Consider the following 12,425-nt stretch of genomic DNA (forward strand, 5'->3'; position numbering starts at 1 on the left):
TATATATATATATATATATATATATATATATATATATATATATATATATATATATATATATGTTTGAGTGTCATTCACAGCAGCACCACTAACAGAGGAAATCAACGTGCTGTGCCTGCAGCAGGCTACTACAACTCAGAAAACAATCAACTGGTAATTAAATCCTTTTAATAGGCCAAGCCATGAGCTCACACTGGAGCGCGCGTCCGCACGCACACACACTGGGGAAGTTGTGATTTCTGTGCCCCAGACAACCCTCACAGGAGGCTTTTCTTTGGCGAGGGACCCGCGGTCGCTTCCCCTTCACAAAGCAGCGGCGGGGCCCCTTTTGTCCGCGCAGGGACCCCAGACCCATCATTAGCACTGATTACCGCTGACCAGTTTGACAACCTTATTGACTGCGAAAAAGACTTTTTCATCTAGTCCCCCGGTCGTCCTTATTCCCAATTGAAACGGAAATATTCAGCCATTCTGTCCCTTAGGTTTTGAAAGACAAGCAGCTAAAAAAAAAAAAAAAAAAAAAAAAGAGAATGCCCCCAGCCCCATTTATTTCCCCTCACTTGTTTCCGTCTCTGTCTCTCTATAGAGATTTAGCTTCTGTGTTGTTTAGGCTGAAAGGCTTTTGTCTGTTTCAGAAGTTACTGTAGACTAATTAACTGTAAAGTGGAGGAAACCAGGTGTCTGTCCCCTCAGCTGGAGAAGCTCAACATTAACTTCTGCTTTAATCTGGTTTGCTCACTTGGCTCTTATAAATATTGGTGATTTGCTCTGATTTAAAGTTTATTTGTAGTCCAGCAGAAATGTAAATATGTGCATGTAAATACATTTTACTGGAATTAGTTTAACAGAGATGTAATAGGCCTGCGTTACTGTAAGTCGTGATAAGCTGATGGCACAAACGACGAAAGACGTGACAGTCTCAGCCTGGACTGGATTATTCTAATGCCAGATTTAACTCTGGAAGGAAGCTGCAGCTATTTTGCAGCAAACACAACAATATTAACCAAAAATGATCTGTCACAGAAAAACATTACATTAGCTTTACATAATTAGAAGCAGAAATATTGTGCGGATACTGTGTTATTTTTTGCATGACGGTGTGAACATGGTAGTGAAGGTGGGATGCTGCTAAATGTGGCACATACAAGCCTGGTCTCAATTAAAATCAAACAAAAACGCATCCAAAATGGGATCCTTTTCCCAAACAGTGATATTTCATAATTTTAAGATAATATTCCACCAGCGCATTAATGCCAGACACATCCAACAACACATTATATTAATTTAGCCAAAATAAATGCATCATAAGAGGAGCTGTGGCCCTTTTATGTTCATTTAAATAATGCATTTGCACCGTGCATGGCCTGATTACTAAATTAGAGCCTCTGCGTCTTGGGAAAATGGACACTTGCACGATTTAGGAAGCCTGTCTCTGCATTGTCCAGAAAAAGCCCACTTCCACAGTCTGCTGTGTTTTGATCTCTACGATCTCTCTCGCAGATCATCTGGGTTAGTGAGCCGGCCTCTCCGTGACCTCTCGCTGTCACCCTGCATTACAGGACGCAAAGCATGTTGGCCAATTAGGCATCGCTCTGAAACGTGTCAGGGGGAAACAGCACTGCGGCGTTATAACCACAAAAAAAAACAAAACAAAAAAAAAAAAAAAAAGTTTTCTCCTCGTGGTAACAGCCAGGAGGATTTTATAGAACAATAAATATTGATATTTTCCAATTTTATTCAGCAGTTTGTGACGTTTTCCATATGACAATCAAAGAAAAATAAGACTAAACTATAAACTCTCTTGATCAACAATTATTTTATTAAGTTATCTTTACCTTTTTTTTTTTCTTTTACTGAAACACATTTTTCACTAAAGCGCGCATGCTCAACAGGTTCACCTGTGTACAAGGTAAGTATTAAAAACACCAAGCAAATGAATATGAAATTCGAAGAGACAGAGCAGATCGTTTTTAAATAGGCAAATAAACATTATTTATAAAACTTTGAAAGTAAAGTAAAAATATCACAGTTCTTTTTCAACATGAAATACCCACAGAGAACAGCAGGTTAGGCGCTCGGATGCCTTCATCCCTTTTTCCTTTTTTATTTTGTTTTGTTTTTCTTCTTTTTATGTGTCATCTCGGGGCGTTGGTTTATTAGTCCGTGAAATCTGTGTCGTCCGTATTAAGTTCTGTTATCCACACGTGGGTAAGACGCAAACGAAAGTATAGGCCTAAAAGGATAAGGACGTGCAGTCCGCCGCAGATCACAGATCCCCCTCATGTTTTGGCAGCCGTCAAATATCAGTGTATGTGTGTTGTTGTTGTTGTTGTTGTTGTTGTTGTTGTTTAACTCAATGCAGGCACTATGACTTGTTTTTTTATTAGATTGTCTTTCACTCGTATCCACCTTTAATACATCAACATCCTCGATCTGCCCGTCAGATGTCACATTCACTGTCGCTGGAGGTGATGGAGATGGCCGAGGCGGCTGCTTTGCTGGATAGACTCGCCTCCGGGCTGGACGAGTTCCCCAGGCGGTCCACGGTGCCGTCCTCGTCCGCCAAGGAGCGAACCGAGCCGCCGGACAGGACCTGCTGCTGGAGCCTGGAGAGGACACAGAGGGACGGGACATCAGGACATGAGAACAGCTTCTGTGCAGGATGTTTAGTGTTTTCAGAAAAAACACAAATACTTTTTTATTTTTATTATTATTATTATTTTTGTGACAACAGTTTCAAAACACAATTCAATAGAAATCATCCAGTTACAAAACAGCTTCTTCCAAGGACATTCTTGAACTGACGGTCATTTTATTTTGCTAAATTGTTTTTCTGAGGTTTTGGGTTTTTTTTTGTAAAATATTAAATGTCTATAAAATTCCTGAAATAAATCGAAGTGACATTCAACCCATGATGTTATTCTTTTTTACTTTTATCATAGCATGCGTTATAAAATATAATAATAATACTAATAATAAAAAACTGTGCACTGCATGTTTGCTGTGTATTTATTTAATAATAATAATATTACACCAATGTGAGAATTACAAATACGAAGATCTCACTAGTGCAGCTTCACTACAAGTAGGCCTACCTAGAAAAGTAAAGGCTATTTTAGCTTTATTAAACCAACACAGCAGTGTGACCTCGACTCACGCTGCAACAGGCCTTTGAAAGAGACTGGCTGCAACTGCAACTGCCGATTTCTACAAATTATCCTTTAAAATTCATTTTACATCGTATTATTACAGAGCCAGAGACGCACTGGGGTGCAAGGAACAATCAAATAATCACAAAATAACATGTGAGCGGAAGGTTTTCTTCCATGTTGTGAATTGTTTAGTTTTGGGTTAATCTCAATCACAACAATTACAAATAGAGCCATTTATCCAGAGCTCTTATTTTGGTATTTTTTATATCAATATTTGCATGTCAACAGACTTCAAATTAAATTTCATTAAAGATATTATGAGCAGCATTTATTGCACAAGCAAACGGCCCCTGATTCGGGGCTCACAGGTTGACTTTTATTCTAATATCCAGAGAAATGATGAATGAACGGCTCCAACCAGCGTGTGTTACTGCTTGTTTTGCTATTTTGCACCGGCTCTGTATTAAATCACACGATGAAAAAGGCTCAATCGGGGTACAGCCTGTTTTTTCTCGTCTACCACGAGCAAACCATGTGTTTACAGTTGCAGGTATGATGAACAGAAGCCATGAAAGAGGAGAGGTGCATGTCGCTCACCTGTTCTTAGCAGCTGCTGCTCTGTCTCTTTGTCTGCGGTTTTTAAACCAGTTTCCTACTTGTGTGGGTGTAAGTCCAGTAGCCTGTGCAAGCTCCCTCTTTTTACTGGGATTCGGGTAGGGATCCTGCAAATACCATTCTCTTAACAAGTGCCGGGTTCTCTCCTTGAAGCAGTGGGTTTTCTGCTCTCCATCCCAAATGGTTCTGGGAAGGGGGAACTTCTTCCGCACCCTGTATTTGTCCACCGGCCCCAGCGGGCGTCCCCGCAGCTTCTCCGCCTCCTGATAGTGCGCTTCGAGCCACAGCGCCTGCAGCTTCGTGTGCGATTCTTTGGTGAACTTGTGGTTCTCCAGGATGTGGTAGAGTTCACGGAAATTGCCCGTGTGGAAGGCGACGACAGCCCGGGCCCTCAGCACCGACTCGTTCTTGTTGAGGACCTCACAGGCCGCTGGCGCGACGGGCAGCGACCAGAGGAAGCGGCCGAGGCGCTCGACGTCCCCGCTCTCCTCCAGAGTCTCGCAGACCCCGGCGACCTGCTGGGGGCTGAAATTCAAGATGGGCAGTTGAAACATGGAGGCTTCTCCTGTGTTTCCCTCTCCCCCTCCTTTCTCCTTTCTCTTTAATCTCCTCCGCGTCGAGTCCTCCGGTTCTTCCCGTGCGCCAACGCAATCCAAGACACCCAAAGAAACAAGGCAATCCCAAAGTTACCGAACCAACAGTCTGACCAGCCGTGAAAAAACAAACGCTCAACGCCCCGCAGATGAAACGATGCTGCGTGGGGGCCGGCTACCGCATCCTCGGGCTTGGAAACTTGGCAGGCAAAGGGTTGAAGGTACAAGACAATTAAAGCCGGAGCCGCGAAGTATTTTTCAAGATAGTGTGGGATTCAAAGTAGGAAAGAATTAAAGCCGGAGCCGAGATGTATTTTTTAAGGAGGGAGAAAAAGACAGTCAAACCCCCTCCGATGATTTCCTATTGGACTTGGCAGATTGGCTGCACGGTTGCCATGGATGCACGTCAATCACTGTCAAGTTCGGCCAATCAGGCGGAAAAGAGATCTCAGCGCCTCCCTTTTCAAAAATAATATAAACATTTTGACCTTTTTGCTTCGCGTCTTCAAATGTTTAGCAGCCCCGCCGCGCTTTGCAAACAGCCTGCGCCTTTGTGCGGCGTTAAAGAAAGACTCTTCAGTCCGTGTGGTGAAGTGCCCAAGCAGCAAAACACGCTCAGCTCAGTCTCCCTTCCCTCTTGAAATAGGCTTTGCACAGCAAAATGACACATCCCCGCTGAGTATAGGCTACATGTCCTGCCCTGAGGTCAGTGGAAAACATTAGATATTAGACTATATGTACACAGTAGGAATGTCTACTGTGTTTAGCCTGGCTTTATACATTTTGATTTTGATAGTGACCTCACATAGGCTATATTTTTAATCTATGCTGCAGCATAATGCTCTTATAATATTACTATATCATAAGCCCATACTATCTGAATGTATGCCTTCATCTAAAAAAAATAAGATTGGCCTAATTCATTGTTATATTCGTTTTGCAAGTTTAATATTCTTATATAACCTAAGCAAAATGAAATAACTTAAAAAAAGGGGTATGTGGTCTTTAATTTAAAAAAGACTGCGTATTCGAAACCTTGAACAGAGTTAGTCAAGGCTTCACGTATTTTTCTAACCTTAATAAATCTTTATTTATTAATCATAATAAATTATATTAGAGCCAGACTTATGATGATGCATGCGCTTTTGTGTGGGACGTGAATAAATGCTCTTTTCGAAAACGCAGGCTAATTTCTGTTACACTGACAGTGTGTGTGTGTGTGTGTGTGTGTGTGTGTGAGTGTGTGTGTGTGTGATGGTGAGCCCCGCAGTATGAAGCTCATGCAGCAGTTTACATTTACAGTATGGTGTTTGCATCAGAAAGCTGCTTCTGGGATGTGAAAGCTGTAAAACATAGCAGGGGACAAACGTTACACTAGTGTATATAGGATTATCACGACCCTGCCAGGCTCCTCGGCTTTAGTATCAGACACACTCCGTTTTGTGCACAGGCTGATTTAGTAAATAAGAGGGCGGATAGATAGCGCAGATGGTTTGAAGTGTCGGGTCAGATTATTTCATGGCTGGATACAGTAGTAAAGTTCATTCTGACGGAAAAGCCTGATATTATTTTCACAGATACTCTCTCTCTCTCTCTCTCTCTCTCTCTCTCTCTCTCTCTCTCTCTCTCTACTCTCTCTCTCTCTCCATCATGTACGCACACACACACTGCACACTCGAGCTGAATCCCCTTCGGGCTCTTTTTGCATGAATTATAGATTCTTGATGCGGGGTTATGAAATGCCTTCTGCACAGGAAGCTGTTCATTCTCCTGCTGCTTTACTGGAGACCTCATCATCATTTCAAACCGAGAAAAAAAAATAAAATAAAAATAATAATCAGGCGTTTTTTATTGCGTGTCATCAACTCATATTGATGGCGCGTTTTTGTTTCGCTTATTAGAAATTGGCCTGATTACACAAACAAATAGGCCGCATTGTTTTTATGAAAAGTGCCAATGTATAACAAATTGAGAGGCCAAGTGAAGGAGCAATGAACAGATTAAGACCCTGTCTATAAGTCATTCACCCATATTATTCCACCTACGGGTAAATATTGGTAAATAAGGGAGAAGACCTCCTGATGCAGCAGTGGAAGTAAATTGTGAGTGCGACTGACAAGGTGCTGGTTTGAAATATTTAGCTGCCTGTAAATATTTCATCCCCGCAGGATGCTCGTCCAAACCTAAATTTACAAAGCCTGCAATACTTTTTTTTAAGGAGGCGGGCATCAATAAATTATAGGCAGGTTTTGGATCCTTTAAACGGAGGGATGGATATAACAATTGTAGACTGTGCTCTGTAAGTAACACGTCTAGCTCACAGGCGCTGTTTAAACATTTATAACATAAAAAAAAAAGGACTGGACACGTTTTTGTTTTCCTCCGTCGTCAATTCATATTTTATTATTACTGATATATTAAACACGTGGCCTCATCCTCCGCGCATTAATCCTGTGGAAAACCTCGCAAATGTGCAGTTTTGATTCTCGTTAGATTTTTTAATTGCTGTTTCCTCATATTTTGTTTCACAAACCTATCATTTTACCTTTTGTGTAAAAAAGCAAATGTCATATTAAATATAATCAGACTCCAAGTGGTTTAACCTCCACTGTAGACCAGTGAGTCCAGGCCCATGTCACTGTGTCAGGAGATAGTAGGCCTCCTGACACCAATATCTCCGCAGTTCTGCACGGCAACACAGTGGATCTCATTCAGACACATCTATTTTCTCTTTCTTTTGTCCATTCGTTTCATAGATCACTCTGTCATCTTTGCATCCAGTGTGTCATCCAACGTGGCTCTGACGCATTTGCAGGTTCCTGTATTTCATTCGTTTTTTTTTTTGCATTTTCCACAAAGATCCTCTCTTTTATTTTATGTAGGTCAACTGAAAGTGTAACCATACTCTCCTAATAAAATCTCGGACTTCTGGAGATTAGATGGACAAGACTAAAGCCCAGAGAGTTGAGATACAGGGAGAGGACAAAATCACAACAACACCTGACAATATTATTCAGTTTCATAACTCAATTTGCTGTTGGGGATCATCACATATGATCTAAAGCCCCAGCATAGAAACTAAATAATATCTTTTATTTGAGATCTTACTTTAAGTCTAAAAAGTAATATTTAGCTTTCAAATTAAAGTAGCATCCAAACTACAGTATGTTCATCATTATGTAGATGCAGGGTATTTTATGAAGCACACTGAAGGCTCTGTAGCACTTTACAGATACAACCAGCAGCTTACACAGCTGCAGTGGTTGTTACATCAACTACTACAGAGCATTTCCACTGCATTAAACAGTTTGAGATTATTCAGTGAGGGAGCCTGATAAGTGTTTGTTTCTGAAGGCTCAGCACAGCTCTGACAAACAGCAGTAAACTACTAGTGAAGTGAGAGATGATACAGACACAGACATGTGGTGCACCCTGCTGCAGACCACCTCCCAATTTCCAATAAGATACAAGTACATTTACTTTGTGTCATCATTAGCATGAGGCTGGGTTGTAGCTTGCCCTGGGCAGAGGGAGGGAAGGAGTGGGGAATAGTTACATGTGAACAGGGTGGAAATGACCCAGATTCCCTAGGATCACTGGAGCAGACGAGACACTACAAGAGCCTGTCACCAACAGCCATCCTGCCACTATCCCATACAGACCTACAGTACCTTTCTCTCTCCATCCGCCCTCCCCCATGCACATCACTGCTCTTTTTCATATTCAGCAGCCTGCATGTATGCAAACATGCATACAAGCAAACCAAATTTGCATTAACTATAACTGATAACTGCCTGAATCTGAAACACATCATATAACACACATAATATGTTAAATATAAACTGATCTTGAGGCACTGAGCCCGTTTAAAGCACTTAAACAGCACCAAGTGACGACAGGCAGTGATATAAAACAGTCCCACACAATGCTAATATATGCTGTTAGGTGCCTGGGGAGGGTAGAGACTTCCACTTGGAAAAGATGGAGGGTGCAACTTCACTATGTACGTTCACAGGCAGCCTTCATGACTTCACCGCTTTGTCGACTTCTCTCTGCACGACAGACTGCTTTAACTTAGAGTCAGCTGTCCCGGCACAGGATTAACTTTCCAATTAAGATATCATGTCAGTAACACTACGCATAACCTCTCGATGAACCCTGATGTATCTAAAGACCAGGCTCATGCAGCAGACTTAAAGAGAAGTCACTTCGCTCATACGTTGCCTTGTGACAGGAGGGTTAAGCTAAAGCTCTCTCAGAGCTGCTCTCTCAGACTCATTTGCCCTCAGGGCAGCACTAGCTCTCGACGCTGCGTTTAATCTGTGGATTTGTGGTAACGGAGAAGACTTCTTATCCACTGACCCATTGGCCCCTAGTGTACGTAATCCAGTGCCTTTCAGTCACACAGCCCTGCTGACACGGATAGAGGAGCACCAATACACTGCTGCAGTCAGCGTGGGGGGAACGCACACATGGTCAGCCCCGTCCTGACACAAATACTCCTCCCCCAAGCTTTTGTTTCACAAGCCTTTTACTACACAGCACAGATAAACCCTGCTGTCATAATCATTGCATCTAATATTCAACCTTACACGCACTAAGCCAATTTACACTCCAAGCTGAGATTGACAGGAGCGCTAAATATTCATACTGTAGTGTACGTTCGCAATGCAGTCACAAAAAGAGTCGTCTTACCAACACAACGGTCCATGACATACACAGTTTAGTCCAGACAAAAGCAGGAGTGCAATTACAACTCAGTCAAAGAGATTTTCTGTTCTATCTGTTCTGTATACCTCTACAGTGCTCATTCTAATTGTGAAATGTAACTTCACTGAATCCTGCTACAAAAGTGAGCTCCTATATCAAAGGTTTCCCAGAAACTGTTTAATTTCCCCACTGGTTGCAAATGTCAGCGAGAGAACTGCATTTGACTGTTGTGAACAAACAATACAGTGAGAGTGAATCTCTAATCCTTGACAGAAAGCCATTAGGAATACCTTGAAACCTACTCTTGATTTCATTTATTTATTTATTTATTTATTTTTGAAAAGACATTTACAGAGCATGTTATAGAGTGGATACAATTATTACATCCATTCCACTCTTGAATGCAGTCAATTTCTGTCCAGATAAAAGGATAAATCAAACTAAGGAGAGTGCATGTTGTACACTGCCCTGCTTTATATTACCTGTTTGTGTAATAAGCAGAGCAAGTGGGAACAGACGTTACAAAGGAACAAATGCATGCACTGCCTATAGCATCTGCACTACATTGTGATCGTGTGTGTGAGGCCACATTTTGCTGTTTAAGCTAGAAATGCCAATCTGGTATGAATGAATAGTAAATTGTATGTCATATGCAGAAGGCCTAATGCTTACAATTTAAATTGAACACAGCAGCAAGTGATTTTCCACATACAGAACATATCAAGTCGGGTCAGCTGCTCTCTTTAATCCCTCCCTTGTGTTCTGTCACACTGAACTATAACCGTCATGTTCAATAGAATAAATGAATATAAACTGTGCAAAATCCGAATCTCCTAATGTCCAACACTATGATTCAGTTGTGAAACCTGAGTATATGGAAAAATATCAAAAAAACCAACAACGTTTCAGTAAATGTACTGTATTGATACAGCTACAGACAAACAGAATAGATGGGCTGACTGAATGCTTGGTCTTTAGACCTTCCTCTGCAGCTTCTCACAGACTCTCTTTTTCTATTTTATTCACTAACACTGTACAATACGTACAAAAGCATGAGCGCTTAGTTTTTACATAAGATCTTAGTCTTGAAGTCTATTATGATACTAGCACATTGAAAGTTTCAGACTGAGTTCGCAGATAACAGGATTTTTGTGAAGTGCACGCTTAAATAAAGAGTTTTCCAATTATTTTGCTGTGACAGCACAAAACCTGCAGAATCTGGAAATAAAATTCCCATCAATGGCTCCTCAGTTGTTCTTCTTTCTATCTGGTAAGGTTAGTGGTCATCCATAAAGCATGTATAGGCTCTAGGAAACACTTCCTCCAAAAGAAATAGAAAAAAAAAATGGAAAAAAATCCTGTCCATGTCAGAGGATCTTGACGACACCCAAAGGTGACAGGAGTCAAAACTCATCACGGTCAGGAGGTCCTCTGGCGCCACAGAGCTACATGATGCGTGAGTCAGGGCACAGGTCACAACGCTGCGGCCATGCCGCCTGGGCCTCACCTCCACTTCACATTGTCTAAGAGCCTCTGCTCCTCCTAGTCACCACACACACACACACACACACACACACACACACACACACACACACACACACACACACACACACACACACACACACACAGATGACTGTCAATAAATCTTCCAGCGACAGACTTTGCTCTTTTGTCTGCACATTTTTTTTTTCAAGTGACCTTTACACAGTCACCTACAGCTACAAATACTTGTTTCTTGTTCACATATGACTATGCTGGTTTAATTACATGTATTTAGTCGTATGTATTTCTCTAATAATTGCCCATTCATCTTCAATTTGACAGAGATTTAAACTGTTTCTACAGCAAAGCGACTTCACCCTGAACTCAGATTTACTTTATAATAAATGGTACACTTATCACTGCATTACACCTTTACATTGATAAGTTTCCATACAACAAAACTGTTCTTAGCCTATTTATTATTATTTTTAGTGCCAACTACAGATGAGCAACGATTAGCGAAGTACAATGCAGCCCAGTTATGTTCATCGCTGACTAACAATAAAAACGTATTCATTGGGTAAGGTTGTTTTTAGTCAAAGAGATTATGCATTTGTATACGTTAAATACAATTTAAAGTGTTGCCAATTACCTTAATTTATCTTTTAATTGCAAATGAAGCACCTTTAGGAGTTGCTTCCACTGTGACGGACAGAGGCAGGGATATCCTGTATCCTGTGTCCTGTGTCTGGACTCTTAATGTCTGTCAGCTGTGTTTTATTGATGGCTTATGTCAAATGCCAATCTGACAGAGCTCATTAGGATGAAGGAGGTCATCTAGGTAGAGGCAGGAGAAGGCAGAGCTGGCAAGCTGCCTGCACTGTGTGCACAGAGCTCACCACTGTACCTAGAGGGTGATGCTTCTGACAGCAGTTAGCTAACAGGGCTATCTCTGTGGGTGTGTGTGTGTGTGATACACAGAGACGGCTGTGGGAGGGCAATAAGAGAGAAAGTATATGTGTATGTGTCCATGTCATTGCACGAGTTACCCGGTGTCACTGAGCAGGTCCCTGCTTGATGCCCCGACTGCAAACACAACTGACAGACTGAGAGTCATCTCGCTTTTGCCACTCACACGTACTCAAATATTTATCCGTGCAGCAGCCCTCTCAGTGCGCTGTGTGGCATCAGCAGTCTTGTGCGACAAGGACAAGGCCCTGTGGAGACTTCAGAGACCTTGAGAAGATGAGTCAAATGATTTCCTCACTGGTCCCTGCTCTTTTCTGTCTCACAGCAACTACAACATTGTGCAATTCAATTTAAAAGGCGACAAGATTACCTTGTATTTGTAGTAGGACCACCACTCTCAATATGTTCCTCCTATAGGAAAAGCACACTTTCACATCATCATTCAGTGATCAAAATCTAATAGGCAGCTGCAAGGGGCATGTGCAACTCTTAACAGCTGAATCTATGCAGTAGATGCTATGGTTAACGGCCGGTGATGAGCTCAGACTGTTACGTGAGATCTTAATATACTGATTAAAATTGCATGTTTGGAGGGTAAGCAGAGGGGTGCTCTGGGTGCTCCTGCCAGGGAAGATTAAATCTTTCTTCTTAACAGACATGGTGGAGATTCAGGTCAATGTAAATGAGCAAGTTATAATACACCAAATTCAGCAGATGACAAACATTCATATCCTATAAAAGAAAGTCCTGAGCCTGATGATACAGCGACACTAATGCAAATGCTGAAACAAGCCTATAAACCTGAAATCAACTTTAAATATCAAAATGCTTAATGTGCTGGTGATTCCACTGTTAAATAACGTGATATAGGTTTGCTTGGGGTCTCATCCAGTTTCATTAAAGT

General features: G+C 41.6%; 1 protein-coding gene across 1 annotated transcript; it reads right to left on the reverse strand.

Annotated features, from left to right (window-relative positions):
- Window positions 1–1,981: 1,981 nt before the first annotated feature.
- Window positions 1,982–4,799, reverse strand: six6a (SIX homeobox 6a). The gene is made up of 2 exons (XM_026339161.1): window positions 3,750–4,799; window positions 1,982–2,606 (listed from the first exon to the last, which is right to left on the reverse strand). The coding sequence occupies exons 1-2, from the start codon at window positions 4,319–4,321 to the stop codon at window positions 2,441–2,443; spliced, it is 738 nt and encodes a 245-aa protein (XP_026194946.1). The 5' UTR covers window positions 4,322–4,799; the 3' UTR covers window positions 1,982–2,440.
- Window positions 4,800–12,425: the final 7,626 nt, after the last annotated feature.

This window comes from Anabas testudineus, chromosome 22 (genome assembly GCF_900324465.2).
Source record: "Anabas testudineus chromosome 22, fAnaTes1.2, whole genome shotgun sequence".
In the NCBI taxonomy this organism is placed as follows: domain Eukaryota; kingdom Metazoa; phylum Chordata; class Actinopteri; order Anabantiformes; family Anabantidae; genus Anabas; species Anabas testudineus.

Bases quoted from the DNA above. Each gene is read 5' to 3' on its own strand.
- six6a (XM_026339161.1), bottom strand. From the start codon at position 4,321: ATGTTTCAACTGCCCATCTTGAATTTCAGCCCCCAGCAGGTCGCCGGG. The intron at 2,607-3,749 runs GTGAGCGACATG...TGTCCTCTCCAG, and splicing joins GCAGCAGCTGCTAAGAACAG to GCTCCAGCAGCAGGTCCTGT.